Below are 23,890 nucleotides of genomic sequence, written 5' to 3'. Positions count from 1 at the left end.
GAGCGAGCAGAGATGGAAAGAGAAATTCCGAGAAGCTAATGAGAATGGAATAGCTCAATGTAGCACTAAGAGGTTGAAAAAGAGGAAAACTTCTCACAGCACCTAATTACTGAACTGAGTTTAATCAAAATCTGAAAAGAGAATAAGAAATTCCAATGGCACTACACTGAATTAGGTGACTGAGCTATAGCAAGCACAGAAAACAGTCACACAAAGATAGGTTTAAGTTATTGTTTGTACACAAATTAGCCTTGACTATTTGAGGAAAGATTCCAATGATTGTTAAGATTTAGACAAAGATATCCTTAATAATTGTCAGGAAAATAAAACCAGTAATATAGGAAAGATAATGTAGAAGAGTGAGCAATGTGTTTAATAAAATAAACCATGAGAAACACAGGTTTGTTGCATATTTATGATGTCAAACCCTAAAATAAAAATGTATCATTTAAATACAATTATTTCATTTAAATATTAAAATATTTCTAAGCTTCAGAAATACAGCCTCGGTTTTCATTTCAATGTTTGCAGCCATGTACATCTGTGCAAATCTCATTTGAAAGATAAGTCAGGAGAAAATTAATAAATCAGGACATGTTTTTGTATCATAGGCAGGGGATAAAAAAGTTATACTGGGGTCTAAAACATTTGTTTTTGTTTCCCACTTAATAAAATTTCTGAATAAAAACGATTTTTAAATGTCTAGAAAAGGCTGGGCATGGCTGCTCAAGCCTGTAATCCCAGTACTTTGGGAGGCTGAGGCAGGAGGATCATTGAAGATCGAGGGCTGGAGACAACCCTGTGCAACATAGCAAGACCTGTCTCCATTAAAACATGGAAAAATTATCCGGGGCCGGGCGCAGTGCCTCATCCCTGTAATCCCAGCATTCTGGGAGGCCGAGGCGGTCGGATCACCTGAGGTCAGGAGTTCGAGACCAGCTTGGCCAACATGGCGAAGCCCTGTCCCTACTAAAAATACAAAAAAATTAGCTGGGCATGGTGGTGCGTGCCTGTAATCTCAGCTACTAAGGAGGCAGAGGCAAGAGAATCCCTTGACCCTGGAAGATGGAGGTTGCAGTGAGCCGAGATCGCACCACTGCACTCCAGCTTGGGCAACAAGAGCAATAACTCCATCTCAAAAAAAAAAGTTTCCAGTTTTGGTGGCACATACATGTCCCAGCTACTCGGGAGGCTGAGGCGGGAGGATCACTTGAGCGCAGGAGCGCAAGGCTGCAGTGAACTATGATCATACCACCGCACTCCAGCCTGAGTGACAGAAAGAGGCCCTATCTCTTCAAAAAAAAAAAGAACGAAAGTTGATGAACTTTCTATATATAGAATATTGTCACAAAAGTTACAAAATAGTGGAATATTATAAATCATGCATTTTAGGAGCCAGTGTTCTGAAGTTCAACTGCCTGGTTTGAATCACAGTTCAATCAGCCTACTAGTTTTGCTCCAAGTTCCCTTGAACACATTACTTGGCCTCTTTCCTCAATTTAAAGAAAGAGTACCAAGAGGACCTACTTAATAAGGTTATAAGGTTGTTTTAAGAATAAAATAACATAATAAAATAATATTTGCAGTGCTCTGCTTGGCTTCTGGTGGGGCTAGCTATTATTTTCATTATATTTCATGATATAAGATTTACTATTTATGCATAAGGTACACTTAAGACAGAACTAGAACATCAATTTCCTGAAGATTCCTAAAACCACTAGAAAAAAAGTAAAGCCCAGCTGACCAGCTATTTCAGTAATATACTCCTTAAAAATTCTATAAAATTTGATCTGAAGTTTAAAATAAAATTACCAGCCTCACTGATAGCAATACACACACACATATATATGTGAGGCTTCCTAAAGAGGGATGTAGATATATTCCTAGGCAAGACAAAATATTTAATATATTAATTCTGATTTGGTATCCCTGGGATTTTCCCAATCCAAAGAAATAAGCCTAGGGAAACTACAAAAAGCAACAGCCCATAGTTTAAAAACAACACCAACAAGCAAACTGATCTGTTAATTCCAAAGCGTTCATCTGCAAGACCGACCAACCACATTTGGGTAAAGGTGCCGTGCTCCTACAACATTTTTCAAAAACCTTGCATCATGCACAGTTTCTTTATAAAGGCTTATTAGGTGGAGCTTGTTAAGACAATGGTTAATACAGCAAATTTAAAAGACCCAGAAACAATCTTCTGGCAAATATCATTTTGAGTGGGCCGCAATCGAGACAAGCTTTTAATTTTCTATTCGCACGCTGCATCATTCTTTCCTCCCCATCTGACACCTTTCACTTTTCCTCTACTTGACCTCAGTTTCATGATGTACAGCCGACGATGAAGTTTATCATTCTAAATTTGATGCCTTGAACTGTTTAGAGACAAGACACTGCAACACTAGCAAAGTAATTAAATGTATGTTTTGCGTATGTGGCATATAACACATTTCATCTTGAATGATGTCATCAGTTACCATTTATCAGTATGTCTTACTTTCAAAAGTCATATAGGAAATTCATGTCCCTTGGTTGAGAATATTAATTTATATACATTTCCTGTGAGCTGGAAACAGACGGAGAGGAGTACTTACTTTTGCTCAATAAAGAGAGGATCAAAGAATTCCGTTGTGATTTTGTTTGCATATAGGGAACAGCCAGTCATTGAGCACAGCCCTAACAAGTATCAGAGGGAAAGCACTATGGTTAGTGTGATTTCATTAACATCATCAATTACCTTGCTTGGAAGAAAGTTACTATTTACCTGACAGTATGAAGACAATCCCAGCCAAACAAGCAATTTTAGCTTTGGCTTTATCGGAGCCTCCGACTTTGGTACACTTCATTCCAAAGAGCGCAAATATGGAACCAAAGAAGCCCAGGCTGACAGCAGCGATCATAAGTCCTCTACATGCCTGGATATAACCTGCAATTAGAGTAGGTCATTTACGTTACATAAAGCATGTGGCTGTCCAGGGAGAAATCCTCATTTCACGTTGTCATTCTGGATGTTTGTTTTCCAAACAGATAACTGTAATGGTGAAAACATGTGGCAAGACAAGCAAGAAAGGAAAGCAAGTGAATCCACAGGGAGTGCCTGTTCTAGGTCACACACTGTGAAGTGCGGTTTATGCAGAATCCTCAGGACAGATCTCTGAGTGTTATTTCCATATTCACTGATGAGGAAACTGAGGCACCACAAAAGTTATGTGACTTACCAGAGGTGAGTTAGAAAGTAGCAGACATGGATTCTATCCCAAATCAGACTACAAACTCCGTATAACATTGCCTTGTACTGTGAAAAAACATCATCCGCCACCATCATAACTCTGTAGCTCCTCTGCTCATTGGACCTTAAAAATGTGTTTTAATGGTTTTGACATTATCAAATGATAAGATTTATAACTGGGCAGCAGAAAGAGCTCCAAAGGGTCAAACCTTCCAATATTAGTGGAATATCATTATGAACCAAGGGAGGTCTAAGGGAATATTTTAGTGAAGTACTATTATTTTCAGGGCATATATAATAAAACTGGGTTTTAAAAAGCACTATTTTGTAGAAGAGTAATTTATAGTGATTAAGTCAACTGTTCTCCTATAAATGAATGCCTTTAAAGTATCCTAAAAAGTATGTTCTGTGAGTTCATTTGTTCATCCTTCCTGTGTTATTCTTTTTCTTAGTCACGTATTTTTATTTGCACAGCCAGGCTACAGGGTAAACTTCAGTGTAGCTCTTGTCCAGGTTTTTACATTAACAGGATTTAAACTAATAAGCTTTTACCACATAAGTCATTTTCATTTCAGCCTGAAACAATGCCATATTTCAATCTAAAATAGTGATAGCACATACTGGGTGTAAGTAAATATTTGCTAAGCAAATGAACATATATACCTACATCAGATTTACATTTGGAATTAAACTTTTTAACTGGAAAAAACCTCTCATGTGCCAATATATGACAAGTCATTTATTATTGGTGTTCAAGCACAGCCACAATAAATAATAATTCCGAGATTATGATAATCATGAATTTAGGGAGTACATACTAGTGGCCTCCAGTTCAGTTTCTTCTTTTTCTTTTTTTAAGACAAGATCTTACTTTTGTTACCTAGGCTGGAGTGCAGTGGCATCATCACAGCTCACTGCAGCCTCCAATTCCTGGGGTCAAGAGATCCTCCTGCCTTAGCCTTCTGAGTAGCTGAAACCATAGGCGCTTGCCACCACCTGTGGCTAATTTTTAAATTTTTTCTAGAGACAGGGTCTCGCTATTATGCCCAGATTAGTCTCAAATTCCTGGCTTCAAGTGATCCTCTTGCCTCAGCCTCCCAAAATGCTGGGATTAGAGGCCTGAGCCACCGCACCTGGCCCCAGTCTGTGTTTCTTTGGAAAAGAATGAAGTTTTAATTCTATTCCTTGGACCCATTTTTTAAGAGAAAACGGGAGCTGCTCTACTTAATTGTAAACACTTTAGACTCCCACAGATGCAGACTGCAAGGACAGTCACCTTCTATTGTGTAGTGTGAACAATTTCCATACAAAAAACAATTCCACTAACACCGTGGCTATCAAAAACAGCAAAACAAACTTATTTTTAGGAAAACAGGATAATGAAGGCTTCTTTCATAGCAAACATTGTGCTGCAGGGCTGTTTGGGTCTCCGCTGCCAAATGCTGAACCAGCTCTATTTGAAACTTCAGTCCTCAAGTTCCCCAGCCAGAGCCTAGACAGCAGGTAGAGGCAAGACAGACAGGGGAAGCCTGTCAGTCCCTTACAAGATTCAAGAGAGCCTGCGAGGATAACCCAGACTGGTTCATCACTTGCTACCAGGGCTACTCAGACAGTGTGCTTTCACTCTTTTTGTGAAATTCATTTTAATCTATGGTTTTGAGGTTTTATAACTGACCCTGACTGCAGTCATTAAATAAACAAAAAAATGGGGGACTCATCTATTTATATATACTCCCAGGAAACATTAGCATGTACCCTAACTGGCATTTCCTTTAGTTATCTTCCATGCTTTGTTAACAGAAAGTGCAAGTTGTCAGGAATTTACCAAAGGTTAAATTAGACAATCTGATCATTTAGAACGCAGAATGCATTTCCCAGATGATAAACAGTGGGTAGAATTCCAGGCCAACCAATTTGATTCTTAATATGACAGGGAAAATAACAGTAGTCTTTAAACTTTATGTAATCACCACTTGTAACATTTGTCCCAAGTTTCTCACTCTGAGATGCCCTGTCTCAGCCCTGGTATTGGCAGCAGGACCCGCTTTGGTCTCTTGACACAAGCATGAGAGGAGAAGTGGGCAGGGCAGATTCTGATCTGGTCAGGTCCTTCTTTTGTGCCAACCAGAACCCGGATTTGGAAAGTGAGGTACCTTTCTCCAGCATGAACAGTAGCAATAACTTGCTAATTTTGCGCATGCACAAAGAAGGCAATTTACAAGGACAGTCATTGGCCAGATTTTCTGAAATAGAGAGCAAAGAGCCGAGGATAAACTCCCCAGCCAACCATAAATGTAATGGAGTTGCTCGTAAGCTTGAGATTTGTAAATTCTCCGTGTTCTAAGGCTACCAGTTCTTACAACACCCACAGATCAGAGCCAAGATGATTCCAACAAACCCTTTTAGAGTTCATCTTTTGCAAAGCAGACCTCTACAGCCTTGCTTTTTAACAGTTCCTGAGGGCAAAACTTACAAGTAACACCAGCAGGAGAAGTGGTAGTAAAAACCTAGTCAAGGAGGCCATTATTTTTGACAGGTCTAATTTACTGACACTGTTAATAGCTAATTAACACATTAAGGTGCTGAGGCATGAACATATTTATTTAGAAGTTCTCTGAAGTATAATTTATAGTTAGTTCTCCTGGGAGAAATGGCAAGCAGTCCCACTAGCAAAAATAGATGGCATACACTAAAAACAAGCTGGCTGAAAATTATTCTCAGCTGAAGTTCAAGTGGTACTTTGAAAGGAGTATGGGTTAACAATAAACAGAAATCACAAGCTCATTCAACTGTGAAATTTTCAAATAGTAAAATACAGCGACTTTAAATTAATGAACTCTGTTGAAGGAAACCTTCAAGGTGTTCCTTAAAAGTTAAGTGTTTTCCAAATTATGTGTACTTTATTTTCAATTGCAAATCAGCAAAAAACGAAAACATCCACTTGGTGGAGACAATTTGCTAACAGCACCTGTGCTAGTTGATGGATTTTTTTTTTTTTTTTTCTTTTTTAGGGGGGAAAAAAAGAATGTGCTTTTATTTTCCTGGTAGCTTTGTGTACTTCTGCAAATCCTTTGAGAAAACAGTGGTATGAGGAGGGCAGGAGCTCTGAGTTTCACCTCTGGTGCTTCTATTTACCCGAGGTATGCCTTGGTTATAGGACCTAATCTGTCTGAGGCTCAGTTCTCTCATCTGTAAAACAGGGATAGCAGCACCCCCTTCACAGGATGAATAACATGGGTGTCTGCTGAGTAGTATGAAAGTCATCAAAGCATCCCTTCATATTATAATACTACAATGGATTCTAAGCAGAAATTAGAGCTGGGTTCTTAACATGGCATAACATCAAATCTAGACATATAGCTTTGCTAGGCCTCATTTTCCTTATAAGGAAAACAAGTGACAACGATACCCCTAGGGGAGGGGAATCAGAGATTTCTTTATATAAGAAATTTAGGGCTGGGCGTGTGGCTCACGCCTGTAATCCCAGCATTTTGAGAGGCAGAGTCGGGCAGATCACTTGAGGTCAGGAGTTCAAGACCAGCCTGGCCAACATGGTGAAACCCTGTCTCTACTAAAAATACAAAAATTAGCCAGGCGTGGTGATGGGCACCTGTAATCCCAGCTACTCAGGAGGCTGAGGCAGGAGAATCACTTGAACCAGGGAGGCGGAGGTTGCAGTGAGCAGAGATCATGCCATAGCACTCTGTCCTAGGGGACAGAGTGAAACTTTATCTCAAAAAAAAAAAAAAGAAATTCAGAATAATGAGCTCATCGTTTGACTCCAAGAGTTCTTCCACCTAACACAAGATAGGCAAGAGTCACGGGCCTTCTCTCTCCCTTCCTGGATTGTCTTCCCAATCTAGAGCTCATGCCTGGGTTTAAGGGCAGGGCTGTTCTACTCAGGCCACCATGGCAACTTTCTCCAAAGGCAATGTCAGGACCAGCACCCACCAGATATGGCTGCCCTGGGAATGCAAGGTAGAGAGGACAAACAGAGGGGCCCTACCCTGGAAGCTTCCCCCACTTGCAGGTGGGCGAATCAACTCCCCTCCACAGGAAAACACAGTTGCGTGATTTAACCCTCCAAAATGTTATTCTGAGAGATGCAGAAAAGTAAGTTTGTTTTGCGGTAAGAAATGCCCTCTTAAGCCACAGATGGCAAAGTCATCAAAAAACAGGCTGATAAATATGATTCTATTACAAATTTCAAAGTCCTGTATGAGAAAAGGCACCATAAATTTAAAAGACAAAAAATGGTGTGAAATTGCAACCTGCAAAGCAAATCAAGGACTGAACAAATCATCAAAACCACAAAGAAACAACAGAACCATGGGCCTAAGATATGGACGCCAATTCACAAAAGAGAAAAAAACAAATGATCAGTAAATATATAATAAGATGGGTTTTGACCATTTTTATAACCTGTGATTTTGACCATGGCAATAATGGAAATTCCAACTAAAGTGATAACAAGATAGCGGGGCATGGTGGCACACACTTGTAATCCTAGCACTTTGGGAGGCCAAGGAGGATGGATGACCTGAGGTCAGGAGTTCGCGACCAGCCTAACATGGTGAAACCCTGTCTCTACTAAATACAAAAAAAATTATCCGGGTATGGTGGCACATGCCTGTAATCCCAGCTAGTTGGGAGGCTGAGACAGGAGAATTACTTGTACTTGGGAGCTGAAGGTTGCAGTCAGCTGAGATTGTGCCATTGCACTCCCAGCCTAGGCAACAAGAGCAAAACTCCCTCTCAAACAAACAAACAACAACAACAAAAAAAACCAACAACAAAAACTGGATTAACAGAGTGGTGAGAATGTGGAGAAGCAGGTACTTTCATACACTGTCAGTGGAAAGTAATTTGACAGTATGAACTGAATATTAAAATGCATGTGTATTCTACTGCTCTTACAAAACCATGTCTCAGTGGAATGGGGTCTACAGAAATATACACACGTACAAAGAGGTGAATATAAAGATTTTCAGTAAAGCACCACCAACAAAGAAAAGTTGGAAAAGGTCCAATGTCTACAATGGATCCATGGTTAACTAAGCCATTTTATGCAGTTTAATGAATATACCATGCATCGGTTACAGAGTCACTTCTATTAACTACTGACTTGGAAAAATATATTTTAAAGTGTTGTACAACAGTAGGTAGTGTCATGCCATTTATGTTTTTAAAAGTCATTTTTTAGTCACATGAGCACACAGGAAGACCATTTTGCAAGTTGGATGGCATATAAATGTTACTCCTCTCTGCTCTCCTAACCAGGACAACTGTTCCTACTTCCTCTTCACTCCCTGATCTGCCCCCAAATAGGTATGGTACCACCTCCACTCTCACTGCAGACATGTAAGAGAAAACTTTATTATTCTGCACTTAATAATATTCATAGAGCATTTATTTCCTTCTCTCCTTTGTCCCCCAGCTGTCCTACAGAAGGAAGCATACCTATCTGGCACTATCTCAGGGAACAATAGAAGAGTGTTACAACAGAAGAGTGTTCAGAGGACAGTAACATATTGCTGACTATAAACCACAGAAACAAGAGAATGCCTGTTCATCTACCTGGATGTGTGCTCTACAAACCACAGAAAACTCAACGGTAATGCTGGGGGAATAAACACTGTTCTGGCTGCTTATTTTACCCAACAGGACACGGACCCGGGCGCCACCCTTCTAAAACTAGATGCGTATTCTTTATACGGAGGTTCCATCAAATACCACGTTGAGCAACAGTTTGCTTTTCGTGGCATACCCCATCTTAGAGGAATCAATTCTTTTCTTTCATTTACACAGCTATGTAAACAAAAACTGCAAGTGCGGTAATAAAAGAAAAAGAAACACCTGAAATCTGGAAATACGTAACGTAAATAACTCCTCTTAAGTTTCTGCCGGGATCCGTTTGCTGTAAAATCCTGGAAGCAAAGAGCCTAGAACTTGGGCAATCACTGGGACCGGGCTGACATCGGCTGTTGTCTTGAAACTCAACAGAGCCAGAGTTCTGTGTGAATATCCACCAGCTGCTACCAGCATAAGGCCTAACCGGAGCGACGCAGGTGAACCTCTACAAAGGAATAACCCAGGACAGCAGCAGGCAACCGGGGACTCGGATGCAGAACTGGTCAGCTCCTGGGCGCCACGCTCGCACGGCCCAAGATTCCCTACCCTCTGCCGACTCACTGCGGCACCGCAAGGGCTATTATTTTCCTGAAACTCGGAGGCAGTGTTTGCAGTGTTGCCTCGGCGGACAAGTTTGTAGAAGCTCTTTAAAGGGAAACAACAACAAACCCTGCAATATGTTTTCCCCCTTCCAACCTCGCACCCCCCCACCCCCGCCTACTTTTAAAAGAACCAACGAAATGGCTCAAGGGAGGGCAGGACAAGCGGATTTGGCTTGCAACGACACCGTTTTCATCAGAACCCAGCCTTCGGGGAACGTAGGGGAGGTGGAGGAGACAAGTCCCTGCAGCATGAACTGTGGGTCCCAGCGGTCACCAAGATATGGGGGGTGGAGGGGCAGCCGCGTCCTCGACTCTCAGGACGGCAAAGCTCCCCCATCCCCCGACGCCTGGGAGTCACCAACCCGGGCCTGCGTGTCCCCCCTCCCGGGGTCCCGGGCTCGAACAGGCGCCCCGCGAGACAGCCGTCAGGAGAGGACGGGCACCAGGGACCGTCCCCGGCTCCCTGAGGCCCTGTGGAGAGGGACGGGGCGGGCCTCAGAGGAGTCCAGTCCGGGGGTCCCGCTGGGAGTATTGGGGACCAGAGGGCGCCCAGCGGGCTGGCCATCGAGGAGGGAGGGCCGAGGGCGGGGGCCGCGGGGATGCAGACCGTCCAGCGCCAGCATGGAAGGGAAGTCCTTGCAGTTGGAGACGCCCGTGGAGTCGGTAACGCACGCCTTCCACAGGTTGGCCCAATAGGTGGCGGTGGTGATGACCGTGCCGTCAATGGTAGACACCTTCCAGTAGTCGGTGGGCAGCGTGGAGGACACCAGTACCCAGCCCGAGATGGAGACCATGAAGGCGATGATCTCCGAAGCCGTGCTAGCCATGCCGCCCGCTGCAGCCCTGCTCGCTCTAGCGCTCCCACTCTGCGCCGCGACCCCCGCACTCCCAACCCCGCGGCTCTGCCTCCTGCCTCCGCCTCCGCCCACTGTCCCCGCCCACCGCCCCGCCCACCGGACCCGGAGCCAGGGGGCGCGCGCGATCCGGCACACCCATGCCCCGGCCCGTAGGGGGCTCAGAGGGCTCGGGATAGCTCACCGGATTCTCCACCTGCAGCCGGTCAGCGCCCGCGTGCGGGAGGAAGGCCGGCCTGCGCTCCCCTGCGCTCCCCCGCGCCGAAGGGCCGCCGAGAAGAGCTCGCTTGTTGGAGCTGCTCAGGTTCAGACTGGCACCGGGTGTGGACAGCCTGCTGCGCCCCCACCTCATCACCCCGACCCAGCCCTACCCAAGGCAAATAGCTTGGCTTCCTGACTACCTTGTAGAAGCAAAGCAGGAAAAGCCTTTTCCGTGCCCTGAAAGGACACGGTTTGGCAACTAAGCCCTCGGTTTGCTGAACTCTAAAGGTTTGCGTGCCACCCTTGTTTGGGTGACTCTGTTTGACTTGTCAAGGAGGGATCACTGTGCAGATTCTGGGCTGGAAACCGGCCTTGCCCTCAAAACTCTGCAGTTCTTTTTGGCCTGGTGGTATGCGGAAAGTCATGGCAAAAAGGTGCGTGGCACAGGCCTAAAGTCAAGATAGCAGCAGATGGGGCATCCTGACAATCTTTATCTTGCTGGTGTACTCATACTAATGCACTATACAGAGGGCATTTGTTTAACACATTTTCCTTGTAGGTCCATTCCAGCTCCCAGGTCTATGAAAGGATGCTGCTATCCCAGTCAAAACTGCCATCTTGACTTTTTTTTTTTGTTTTTAAACCACCTCCACCTCTCACGCCTAATTGAAATATAAACTGATTCATTCCTTCATCCCTTCATTGCTGTCTAAAGGTAAACATAACGATCAGGGTGTACTTCTGGCTCCTGAAGCCACAAATCTGGGCATAAATGAGAGAACAGGGACACTGGGGTTATTATTTGTCCACTTAAAAGTTCTTGCAGTTCTTGGTATGAGCTTCCAGGGTTCACTTGTTGCCAAAAGTAACGAAAGGTCTAAAACCTATCAATCAGTCTGCTGTGTAAATCTCGTACTAACCCTCTGTGTCACTATCTTTAGGTAGAGACACTGGTTCAACGTGAAGAATTTCTTAATTTCCCTTTGTCACTTTTTTTTTTAAACCAAATTGGTGCCTAGTGAAATTAGAGGTGACAAGGTGACTGGAGAAGAGAGGAAGCTGGACATAGAATCATCAAAACTTAGATTGGAAGAACCACTGGAGACCAGCAGGACACGCTCCACACTCAAAACAATTATCCTGTCTAATTCTAGAGATAATGTTTAGCCCATGCTCCACCCTTCAGGACCTGCAGTTCAGCGCATGGCAAAGTATCTACTGTGTTTTTTCATGTTTTGACAGCCCTTTTAAGAAAGCTTTTCTTCCTATTGAGCCCAAATCTGTCTGTCTTCAATGTCTATCTAAATGCTGTAATCTGTGCTCTGAGAACACAAAGTAAGTCCTACTCTTGCAGCTGTGCAGCGGCTGGCAGGTGGTGGGCTTCTATGTGCTTAACAGTCCCACCGCTTTCGTGAATGGGTACAAGGGTGACGATGCAGACACAGTTACCCTACTGTTCTGAACCCCAACTTGTCCTGATGTATCATGTTAGGTTCACTGGTAAGCTAAACTTAAAAACCGAGTTTGAGAAGTATCTTCCTAACCTCTTCCTTCTCATCCTCCTTGCTATGCAAATCAGTCACCTTTGAGCAATGACTACAAAGCATCCTCTATTCTTTCGTATGGCTTGCCTTTTCAAACTGTTTTATCATCTGTTTTTTTGCCCTCCAGCATATTTCCACTATTATTTCTATGCCATATTCCTTTCTGAATAATCTGCCTATTTATGATCCAATTACTATTTGAAAAACACAAAAACCCATTAACCATAACATTTTTTTTCTTTTTTTTTTTTTTTTGACACAGAGTCTGGGGTTTGTTCCCCCGTGGCAAATGGCACCCTCGTTCCTCCAGGTGCTCATCTTTTTTTTTTTTTTTTTGGAGACGGAGTCTCACTCTTTCGCCCAGGCTGGAGTGCAGTGGCCGCATCTCAGCTCACTGCAAGCTCCGCCTCCCGGGTTCACGCCATTCTCCTGCCTCAGCCTCCCGAGTAGCTGGGACTACAGGCGCCCGCCACCTCACCTGGCTAGTTTTTTGTATTTTTTAGTAGGGACGGGGTTTCACCATGTTAGCCAGGATGGTCTCTATCTCCTGACCTTGTGATCCGCCCGTCTCAGCCTCCCAAAGTGCTGGGATTACAGGCTTGAGCCACCGCGCCCAGCCAACCATAACATTTCTTACTGATTTTTCTAAAATTACAAATTACACAAATTTAATACTTTATTTCCTGGCCTTGTTTGATAGTCCCCTTGTTTACTGTGACTTGCCTATGGTAGGTACTCACTAAATTAATTATTTCTTTGTTTTTACCAGACAAAACCCTGACTTACTTTTGACACAAAACAAGTGTAGTGCTGTGACCTTTAAGACTCCAGCACTTCCTAATTTATCACCTAGTTGGCTATAAATTCCACTGTGTTTGGCTCCAAAGGCACATTGTTTGTTTTAAAGAAAGAACTTTGAAGAATGGTTTGGTGTTTTAAACCAGTCTTCAAAGTTTATTTAACATATAATGTAGTTCTACCTATCATACTTTAAAAATCCATAAACCCAGATTACCGTTGCAACACAGCATCCAGAGGAAACAAATTCTGAATTCCAACTTGGAACACTCTTCTCTCTCTACTGTATCGCCACACCAGTGAAGCCAGAATCTCTGGGGGTGGCCATGGTAGCAGTATTTCCAAAACTTCTAACGTGTACTCAGGCTGAGAACTACAGCTCTGACTGGTTGAGCTTTGTGTATACGTGTATAAGCAGTTAATTTACCATAACACATGGTGGTATGCATCACAGGAAGAAAGAATATTAATCTCGTTGTTGAAAACTTTGAAAGAAGAAATATTCTATTACTGTAGAGATTGCAACACACAATTTCAACTTAAAAGGGATTGGAAACACCACAAACAATCCATAAATTAAGACTTAAATGGCAGCACTATTAGTTCCTTTGCCAGCTAAAACAGACTAGGGTCGTCATGCCTGTGGACTTTTTAGATTTTCCTTTCTCCTTTCTATGAGGCTGGACAACCCTAAACTCTTTTCTTTTTCTTCCCTAGAATGTACTACATAGTTACTGTGGAAAGCTGTATATTAGAGGCCGTGAAGTGCCTGACCAAAGAATGAAGAATGTTACTTCCTTTAATACCTAGATAATATTATGTAATGAATCAAACACTTTTATTTTAGAATGTCTTCTATCTTATGCTTCTCAAGCTAGTTTAGTCAGGAGAATTCTAAAGATACTATGGAGTAGCATATAATCTAAAAAAAGAATGTCCAGAAAATAAAAATGGACCAAATAGAGATTTTTGAGAAGAAGTAATGGATAAATGGCTTGTTTTGCTTTAAGATTATACAGTTCCCAAATAACCTTTGCAGTTAATCTGCAAACCGATTTACAGGGTACTTTTGACTGATAAATGCTTCCTTATTTTCTTTAGGATTCAGTTCACTGAAATTTCATAACAGACTATTCTTAATTTAAATATAAAAGTGAATACATCAAAAAAGGTTGCCTCCTCTAAATTATTCAAAGTAACATCTTAGTTAACAATAGTTTAGTCTTTACAAAAAGCTGTAGATCTTTTCCAATATGAAAACTACTAACTGATCTATAAATTAATAAATTTGACCCAAAGACATATAATGCCCTGAAACATATTCTGAACCTTTCCACTTTTGAGGTCTAAGTCACTGGAATTAGCATTGAAAATTATTTCTTTGGCTTATTATGGTTATTAAGGAGACATAGAGGATCCCCCCACCCTGGGGTTGTTCAGTAGGAGTGAAAACCAGTTTAGCCAACTAAACAGGAGATTTGCAGAAATTCCTCACTTGAGATTCGGTACACCTACCAAGCAACACAGCTGTGCCTTTCAATAGCTCCAGGATTTTCTAAGCATCACATTTGGTTTCAGTATACATTAGCTCCTTCCTAGATTCCAGTGAGGTGGTGTGCTGCTAATCAGGTGGGAAGAAACTGATTTCCTGATGATACTTGGCTCCTGGCCAGTTGTTTTTTTTAACTAAAAAAAAAAAAAACTGCCCAGGAGGCAAGTATTGTTATAACGTGTTAAATAAGACATTAATGCCGGTACCAAGATATTAAAAGAGGATATCTGTGTTCTTTTTCCTTCCATTTTCCCTAACATTTCATTTATCTTAATGCTTTATGCAAATCCAGTGATATTTGTAATTACTTAGCATGAAAACTACAGAGTGATAGGAATAGTTACAGAATGAACACTTATTCTCACCATTGCATCACCATCATTTATATAAATATATATATAATTTTTTTTGCAAATTATAACTATACAAAGAGTTGCCTTATTTTGTCATTTGGCAACCTGTGAAGTCGTACTCCAGCAGAATGTTTCTATGGGCCTATTACAAGTCAGTGCCATGTACCTTGTGGATTTGTTTTTCATGCATTCATTTGAAATACACTCATTCCCAATTCTAAATTATCTTAGGATCATCTAGACTCCTCTTGAGCCCCTTGAGGGGAGGGGTACGATTTGTGCCCCAACAGGAATACCCTTCGAGCCTGGAACGACTCTCACTCTGGGATGCTAGAACCTTCCAGGGCTTGTAGACAGGTTGGGTACATTTTGTTTGTCCATAAGCACTTGATGAATATCAATTTAACCTCCCACCCAGGTCGGGGCAGTATGTTAATCTATATGTTTTGGGCAAGTGATTTTATGTCTCTGAGTTATAGCTGCCTCATTTGTAAAACAGAGGAGTTATTTTGGATAGCTTCAGAGACCACTTTCACCTCCAAAAACCCTGAGTCTAGGATTCCTGACAAACTCAGTCATTCACAGATAACATCAAGGAGAGGAGAGGAGCAGTTTTCCTTTGGTGTCTTTATTGTTTTATTCCCACTCACTTTCTGCCTCCCTCCTTTGCTAAATTTAAAGGTGGCGTCCATATAGATGTGTATGTGGGAGGCAGTGCATGGAGAAAATCTAAAATCTCTACATATAGACTTATTGTCACTTTTTCCTTCTGTTTAGGAGAAATATATGATAAAGTATGGTAGTTTTATTCACTTAAGAATCAGGGAGATATAGCGGACAGAGGGTAGATGATGTAACCAGAAAGATGTGAGATAAAATTCTACCTCTGAATGCCCTTGGGCAGGTCCCCTAATCTCACTCAGCATCACTTCTTCAAGTATGAAGCGGGACTAAATGACAGCTTCTTTCAAAGGCGTTGTGCGGATTAGAGAGAATGTATATGAAGGACAGGAATGTAGTAGATGCTTAGTAAATAATGAATATTATTTAGTTCACTCATGCCTCTCATTTCCTTGTGTCTCTTTAAAGAGACAAAATTACATTTTTCATAAAAGTGGTATTAATCATTCAGACTGACAGCAGTAAGTGAGTAAGGATGAAGTGTATTGCAAATCTCAAAGTAGGAAAGCAGAAAGTGTGGAGTCAAATGCCAACACGTAAGGGGCTGGTGCGCAGAGGGAGGGAAACCAGGAAGTCAGAGCAGAGGTTAGTCCAGGGTAGCAAAGGTGGTGGGGGGTGCGGGGCTTGCAAAGGAAAGTGAGAAATAAAACCGGAGGGCAGTTAAAATTTAAAAGGGTGAACAGCTGGGTGCTGTAATCTCTCTCAGCCCCTCCAGAGGCTGAGGCAGTGAGATCACTTGAGCCCAGGAGTTCCAGACCAGCCTCAGTAACACAGGGAGAGCCCCCATCTCTTAAAAAAAAAAAAAAAAAAAAAAAAAAAAAAACCAGCCACCTGTAGTCCCAGCGCTTCAGGAGCATGAGCCAGGAGTTCGAGACCAGCCTGCCTGTCTCTAAAGAAAGTAAAAATAAATGAAAGAAGTGACCAATTATAAGGCAGAGAGAGTAAGGGAAACAAATTGCAAAGAGAAAAGCAAGGGGCAAGAATAAAGGAGAGAAGAAGCGGGAAATCAGAGGGAGACCGCCCTGGGACAAGAAGCTGAGCAGAGGACACGGAGGACAGAGTGAATGATTTCCATATCCCTTGGTTTTCTCAATGACTAGGTGTAAGGAGTGGGAAGCAACAGTCTAGTGTCTGTTACCAAATGGAGATACTTGCTGCTCTCCCCGGTCCTCACGATAGAGCAGGTGCAAAGTTTATTCCAAACTACGTCAGAAGTCCCCAGTTACCATGTGGCTCACATTGTGGGGAAAATAGAGGAAGTTTAAAATGAATCACTTCAGGGTTAAAAACGCATGTTCTGACAAAAACATACCTATAAGCTAGTGCTTCATTTTGAGAGGTTTTTTTTTCTTCAAAATGTAGGCATTCGCTCATTTCTATCTAATAAACACTGATCTTGTACCTTCTAACAACTCCATGCAGTAGATACTATGTAATAAAAACTCCATGCAATGGGGTACTATTTTCATTCCCATTGTATGGAAGAGGAAATTGAACCACAGAGAGATTAAGTCACTTGCTCTGGAAGGTGGTGGAGGTGAGGTTTCAATGTAGCCAGCTCAGTTCCAGAGTCTCCACTCCTTGTGAGAGGTTGCCTCCCACCAAGACAACTCTTTGTAGTTTGTGTACAGAGTACAGTCAGTATCTACAGTGTGTGAACGAACACGTACCAAATGCATTAAGACAATTCTAGATAACTTGATTTCACTTTATTTTCAGGAAAGTTGCTTTTATAATTGAGGTGTTTGAACAGGGTACCTAGTTTCCTTACTTCATTTCAGTATATGTCTAGCTCTTGCCGTAGGTGAATTGAAGTTCAATAATATGCTGTTTAATGGTGTCCTGAGCAAGGGTCATTCACTATGTTAGTTTGGGCCTGGAACATTTTTCTTTGAGGTCACACACACAGTAAGAAGAGTTCATTAGAGAATTCTTAAATCTGTCTTCTGCGTGCTTTGAGCTCTGGCCCGTGCTCTCAGCCAAACGGAGCTGGCCCAGTGACTTGAATGGGAATGTTCTGCCAGTGAGCGCCCACCCTTCTTCCCTGCCATCCTGAGTTGGGGATGTTCTGCAGTGCGCATCGTTTACTGTGCTGTGGACTCTCCTTCTCATGTTCATTTTGTTTTCTGGTGAAAACATTTAAAAACCAATGGTTTTTAAATAGCCATAAAAACAGTGTTATTTTAAAGGACATCAAACTAAGGTATACATTTTTATTTCTAGAATGCTGAAGTTAGAAAGGAGCTTTAAAAAATTACCTAATTCAATATTTTCAAATGAGGAAACTGGGACCCAGAAGTGGCTTCTTTTTTTCTTTTATTTTTTGAGACGGAGTTTCGCTCTCGTTGCCCAGCCTGGAGTGCAAAGGCGCGATCTTGGCTCACCGCAACCTCCGCCTCCTGGGTTCAAGAGATTCTCCTGCCTCCCGAATAGCTGAGATAACAGGCATGTGCCATCATGCCTGGGTAATTTTGTATTTTTAGTAGAGACAGGGTTTTTCCATGTTGGTCAGGCTGGTCTCAAACTCCCTACCTCAGGTGATCCACCTGCCTTGGCCTCCCAAACTGCTGAGATTACAAGTGTGAGCCACTGTGCCTGGACTCAAAAATGACTTCTTAATGCACATTAGGTCATAAAGCATATGTTGAAGTAGTATATCAATTGGAATAACATTTAGCATGTTATTAATATTTTTCAAAAATGTATAAATCTGAAAAATTATCTGAGTTTGGTGCTGAAGAAAAATTTGAATTAGAAGCAAAATTTGAATAATATTTAAAACTTGAGCCAGGCACAGTGGCTCACACCTGCAATCCCAGCACTTTGGGAGGCTGAGGCAGGTGGATCACCTGAGGTCAGGAGTTTGAGACCAGCTTGGCCAAAACGGTGAAACTTTGTCTCTACTAAAAATACAAAAACTAGCTGGGTGTGGTGGCGCACGCCTGTAATCCCAGCTACTTGGGAGGCTGAGGCAGGAGAATTGCTTGAACCCGGGAGATGGAGGTTGCAGTGAGCTGAGATCACACCACTGCACTCCAGCTTGGGCGGCAGAGCAAGACTCCATCTGAAACAAAATGTTGAAAACTACCCTATTTCATCTAGGTTCTCCTCAAAGATATATTTATGCCCCCCAATAAAATATTTACAAGTGTATTACTAGGAGGCTTTGTGATTCAGGTTCATGCAGTCGTCTGTATACATGACTTCTGAATAGTAACATAAAAAGAAAGGAAATCACAGTGGAATTGTATGCTGATAACACGGCAGACTGATAATAGACACACCTCTCTTTGTGGTTCAAAGCAATAGCTGTTTCTATGTTTGATTTAGGGTTTGTGAAGAATAAGAAAAAGATCTAAAGAACAAAGTTGATGTCATGTTTTTCCTGTATTATCATAACTGCCACACCTCTAGGATTTCTGGCATAAATCTTTCTGACAAACAACCATGCCCTATGTCAGCTGCCTCCCACCATACAATTCATCCATATATGTAATCCTATAGAGTTAAGCAATGTTTTATTTCCAATCAAAACACCATATGAAAGATTATATTGTGATTTTTTGACATGCTAAATAAAGCAGCCAGTGAAATTTGGTTAAGCAACCTGAATGATACTCTGTTTATTCTTGAGTTTATAGAGTTCATATACTGTAGAGGAGAAAAGCAAATAATAAAATTTTATTATTTCATATTAATTTCCAGATGTGATTGAGAGGATTCAACAAATTAAAGAATAGATATTATAGAACTGGGTATACTATAGGCATTTGCTAAATGTTGTTGAATTTAATTTTATTAGTCAAAAAAGGATATATGATTAGTATTGGTAGAATGTTAAGCATGAACTCTCAAAAACAAACTGTAAATGTCTAATTTTTATTTGCTCTTTTGAATATAATCTTCTAACATGAAGAAGGAATGTCATATCCTTTCAAATTAAAACCTTATGAATATAAGGCTTTGTCAGTTTATACTTTAAACAATTAATCCTCAAATAATTGCTTTTTTGTCTTTTACAATCGATTGCATATATGCATATAAATGTTTATCACTAAATTTTTCTACAGATAGTTTGGAATCACGTAATATTAATATGAAATGAATAGAAAAACATATGAGCTAATAGAAAATATGAACTAATAGAAAAACATGCTGCATTTTCCTAAATATGAATTTTAGGCATGAAATTTATGAATTTTCCTAATTCATAAACAAACTAATAGAAAAAACAAACTAATAGAAAAACATACTGCATTTTCCTAAATTCATAAATTTTATGAGTTTGGGAAATTTTATGAATTTTGGAAAATGCAGTATTTTTTCTTTTATTCTGTTTTGCTACCTGGAATAGGTGTATGGTAACTTCACTCACAGATTAGACTCACCAGTTTCTTATACTCTTTTTCTTAACAGCCAATTACTTTTGACTTTCAAGACTCTTTATTTCACTGGCTTAGGGAAAATCAAGCTAAGCTCTAAGTGTTACGTACCTCCACACTTCCACCTATTTTAAATGGCACCATTCTTTGTTACTTAGCACCTGAAAAGCTCTGGCTGACTCTCACTCTTAGGGCAGAAGACTTCTCAAAAGGGTGGATTTTATTTATTTTTTTTATTTTTTGAGACAGAGTCTCACTCTGTCGCCCATGCTGAAGTTTAAGGGTGTGATTTCAACTCACTGTTACCTCTGCCTCCCAGGTTCAAGCAATTCTCATGCCTCAACCTCCCGAGTAGCTGGGGTTACAGGCATGCAACACCACCCTTGGCTAATTTTTATATTTTTAGTAGAGACAGGGTTTCAATACATTGGCCAGGCTGGTCTCAAACTCCTGACCTCAGGTGATCCACCTGCTTTGGCCTCCCGAAGTGTTGGGATTACAGGCATGAGCCGTCATGCCCAGCTTAAAGGGCGGATTTTAAATTTCCGTATACACTGGTGTTTGCTTTACCTCTCACTGGACAAATGTGAATGTGGGTTTGTACCATGATTTTTTTTTTTTTTGCTATAGCCATAACTTGTATTTGTTATTTATAATATAATAATACATGTATTTGTTATTTTTTTTTTTATTTTAGACAGAGTCTAGTGCTGTTGCCCAGGCTGGAGTGCAGTGGCACCATCTCAGCTCACTGCAACCTCTGCCTCCTGGGTTCAAGAGATTCTCCTGCCTCAGCCCCCCTAGTAGCTGTGATTACAGGCATGTGCTACTACGCCCAGCTAATTTTTGTATTTTTAGTACAGATGGGGTTTCACCATGTTGGCCAGGCTGGTCTTGAACTCCTGACCTCAAGTGATTCACCCGCCTTGGCCTCTATGTTCATAACTATGATTATGACCTTTAACTCTCATTTTTAAATTTTTTAGTGAACGTAGCATACATATTTCCAGTGCAGTATTTTATTTCTGGCCAAACTGGGCCAAAGATGAACTACACTTGTGGATATACTTCAAAATCACATTGAATTTCAAAGTATGTACATTCATACTCTACATCACATAATTCCATGTAGATGAAATAATGGTGTTTAAATGCTGTCACATTCTCCACCTGCCCTAACTCCTGTGGTTGCTGATATGGTTTGGATCTGTCTGCACGAAATCTCATGTAGAATTGTAATTCCCAGTATTGGAGGTAGGGCCTGATGGGAGGTGATTGGATCATGGAGGTAGATTTCTCATGAATGGTTTAGTACCATCCCCTTGGTGCTATTCTTGTGATAGTGAATGAGTTCTCATGAGATCTGGTCATTTAAAAGTGTGTAGCACCTCCCACCTTACCCTCTTGCTCTTGCTCTGGCCATGTGCCCATGTGACATGCAAGCTTCCACTTCATCTTCCACAATTATTGTGAGTTTCCTGAGGCCTGCCCAGAAGCCAAGTAGATGCCAGCATCATATTCCTGTACAGCCTGCAAAATCTAGCAATTAAATCTCTTATCTTTATACATTACCCAGTCTCAGATATTTATAGCTATGTGAAAATGGACTAACACAGTTGTGAAGTAACAAACATAGAATACAATTTTACATATGAAAAACATAAGGTCAGTTCAGCCTTGGGAGTGTTATTGTTTGTTCTTAATCATTAAACTTGGGTGCAATGTATGGAAATAGCACTGGACTGGCATTTAAAGGACCTGCCATCTGTTCTAGCTTCGCTACCTTGCTGTTCATATTTACATGTGATTGGGCCCATTTTTCCCATCTAAAAAGTGAGTGTGGAAAAAAAGTGAGTGTGTCGAAAGGAGTCTCAAAAGCTCTGCCTAGCTCTGGTGATAGAGGAAGGAAATAAAAAATGCAATGGGAGAATATTGTTTCCTCCTCCCCTTCAGACAGTGCAAACAAAGGAAAAACAAGAAGGAACGGGGGAGACAAAGAAAAAAACTAGAAAGACAGGAAGGCTCAGACGCAGAATGAGATGGGGTCATTGTACACATATGCAACTAGCAAGAGACAGAACCATGGAGAAATCTTTCTCACCACTCCAGAGATTTGCCCTTTAGTTCTCAAAGTTGGCTTAAGTTTTGCCCATACTTGCCCCAGCTGCCCCAGTTTCTCCTAATTATGCTCACTTGCGTATAATTGCCTCTTAATTAGAAGCAAAAAACAGTAACCTACAGCCTGGTCATTCTGAGTTCCTCCCTGCCTCCAACAAGTGTTACACAGGAAAGGCAGACGAGTTCTATTTATTTTCTGCACAAGGTCTGATTTCCTGTATAACTATTCTCAGGCATTGGTGCCTATGTTTACTTTCATGGTTGGAATTAAGCATTTGTAGAAGGTTCCTCGGCAGGTTAATGACGGAGCCAGATTTAGCATGCACAGCTGCTGAATTCTCAGTGTGGGCCCTGGGCCACTGGGCCACGTGGTCATTCCACCCGGTGTTCCAAGTCAGATACTTGTTAACTGCAAGCCACTTCCTAAGCCAGTAGTTGCGAACAAGCTTTATTAAACATGACACATCCACAAGAGCCGAACACCCAAACCTCAAAACTTGAAAAATACTACTTATCTCTTCCAGTTCTAAGCAAAAAGTATCACATAGTAGTAAACTGGTATCATGTCAGTGGAAAAAAGCAATGTCTTCCCCCAACCCCCAATAAAACTACACTTTGTCAATTACTCAAGCCATTAAGTTAGACTAACAGGCTTGATCATATTTTACAGGTGACAAACGTAGCCAGCGTTAAGAATTAACATTACTTCTCATTTCCCAGTCAGAGCCACTAGCTAGCATGTAATTTTTGTTTAGTTTTTTGTCTGATATTTTCAAAGAATGCATATATGCCAAGTATTTGCTATCTAACGCATATTAACAACTAAAAAGTGGTCTTTTGTAACTAATGTGAGCAGTTCTTAAAAGTAAACTTTTTTTTTTTTTTGAGACAGAGTCTGTCTCTGCTCTGCTGCCTAGGCTGGTGTATAGTGGTGCTATATTGGCTCACTGAAACCTCCACATCCCAGGCTCAAGCGATTCTCCTGCTTCAGTCCCCATCAAGTAGCTGAGATTCCAGGTGCATGCCACCCCGCCAGGCTAATTTTTATATTTTTGACAGAGAAGGGGCTTCACCATGTTGCTCAGGCTGGTCTTGAACTCCTGACTTCAGGTGATCCTCCCACCTCGGCCTCCCAAAGTGCTGGTATTACAGGAGTGAGCCACCTTGCCCAGCCAAAAGTAAACATATGTTAAAGGGTCAAGATGATCTTTTGAAAGCTGAATAAAATATTGTACTCTATGGGATGCTGCAAATTTCTATGGAAACGAGAATTATAACTATGGGAGCTGAAAATAATGAGTGCCTTCTTTATTCAACAGTTTTTCTAAAAAAAAAGGAATATGTAAGTGTTCTCAGGACAATATTCTGGAAAGGCAGAAAATACAGTCTCAGTAAGAAATAAAGCCATCTTGTAGTTAGCTTTTTATTACTAACTTACCTTTATCTATTATTCAAGCCCTTAAATAATGCAATAACTTTCTTCTAGCTACACTTTTCTAATTGACTCCTTTAAAATTTTTATTATAAAATCAGATTCATCTTCTAAGCAAATTAATTCAGAACACGAATTTTACTCCAATGAATACAGCAAACCTTTTAGTCATGTACCAACTAAAAAGTGATTATTTGAGAGAAGGCATATTGAAACAATATTATATTTCCACATGTCTCAGTATAAATACTAAAGGTGAAAACAGGTTCAAAATTCAGTTGTAATGCCAGCATCCTCACGTTTTCTTCTGTGTTGTTTTACGAGTCCGGTGACTTTGGTTCCTTTCTACCCTCTACTTCGACATTGCTGTCCTCAAACATTTGATCTGGTTTCTATTCTTGGAGAGCTATAAAATGTTTTAGAAATGTAGTATGTTCAGCCGGGCGCGGTGGCTCATGCCTGTAATCCCAGCACTTTGGGGGGCAGAGGTGGATGGATCACCTGAGGTCA

General features: G+C 41.3%; 1 protein-coding gene across 3 annotated transcripts in view; it reads right to left on the bottom strand.

Annotated features, from left to right (window-relative positions):
- CLDN10 (claudin 10) overlaps positions 1-23,890 on the bottom strand; it is a 131,635-nt gene that overhangs the window by 17,475 nt on the left and 90,270 nt on the right. For 2 of the 3 annotated variants that reach the window (XM_011933799.1, XM_011933800.1), the window contains exons 2-3: positions 2,768-2,929; positions 2,598-2,679 (exon numbers count right to left, since the gene is read on the bottom strand). In XM_011933799.1, coding sequence (XP_011789189.1) covers positions 2,598-2,679; positions 2,768-2,929 — 244 coding nt within the window. Of the gene's footprint in view, positions 1-2,597; positions 2,680-2,767; positions 2,930-10,072; positions 10,376-23,890 lie in introns of those variants that run through there. The other variant, XM_011933797.1, reaches the window with a different exon arrangement.

This window comes from Colobus angolensis, unplaced genomic scaffold, assembly GCF_000951035.1.
Source record: "Colobus angolensis palliatus isolate OR3802 unplaced genomic scaffold, Cang.pa_1.0 Scaffold13, whole genome shotgun sequence".
Classification (NCBI taxonomy): domain Eukaryota; kingdom Metazoa; phylum Chordata; class Mammalia; order Primates; family Cercopithecidae; genus Colobus; species Colobus angolensis.
This window is presented reverse-complemented; position numbering and strand designations above follow the sequence as displayed.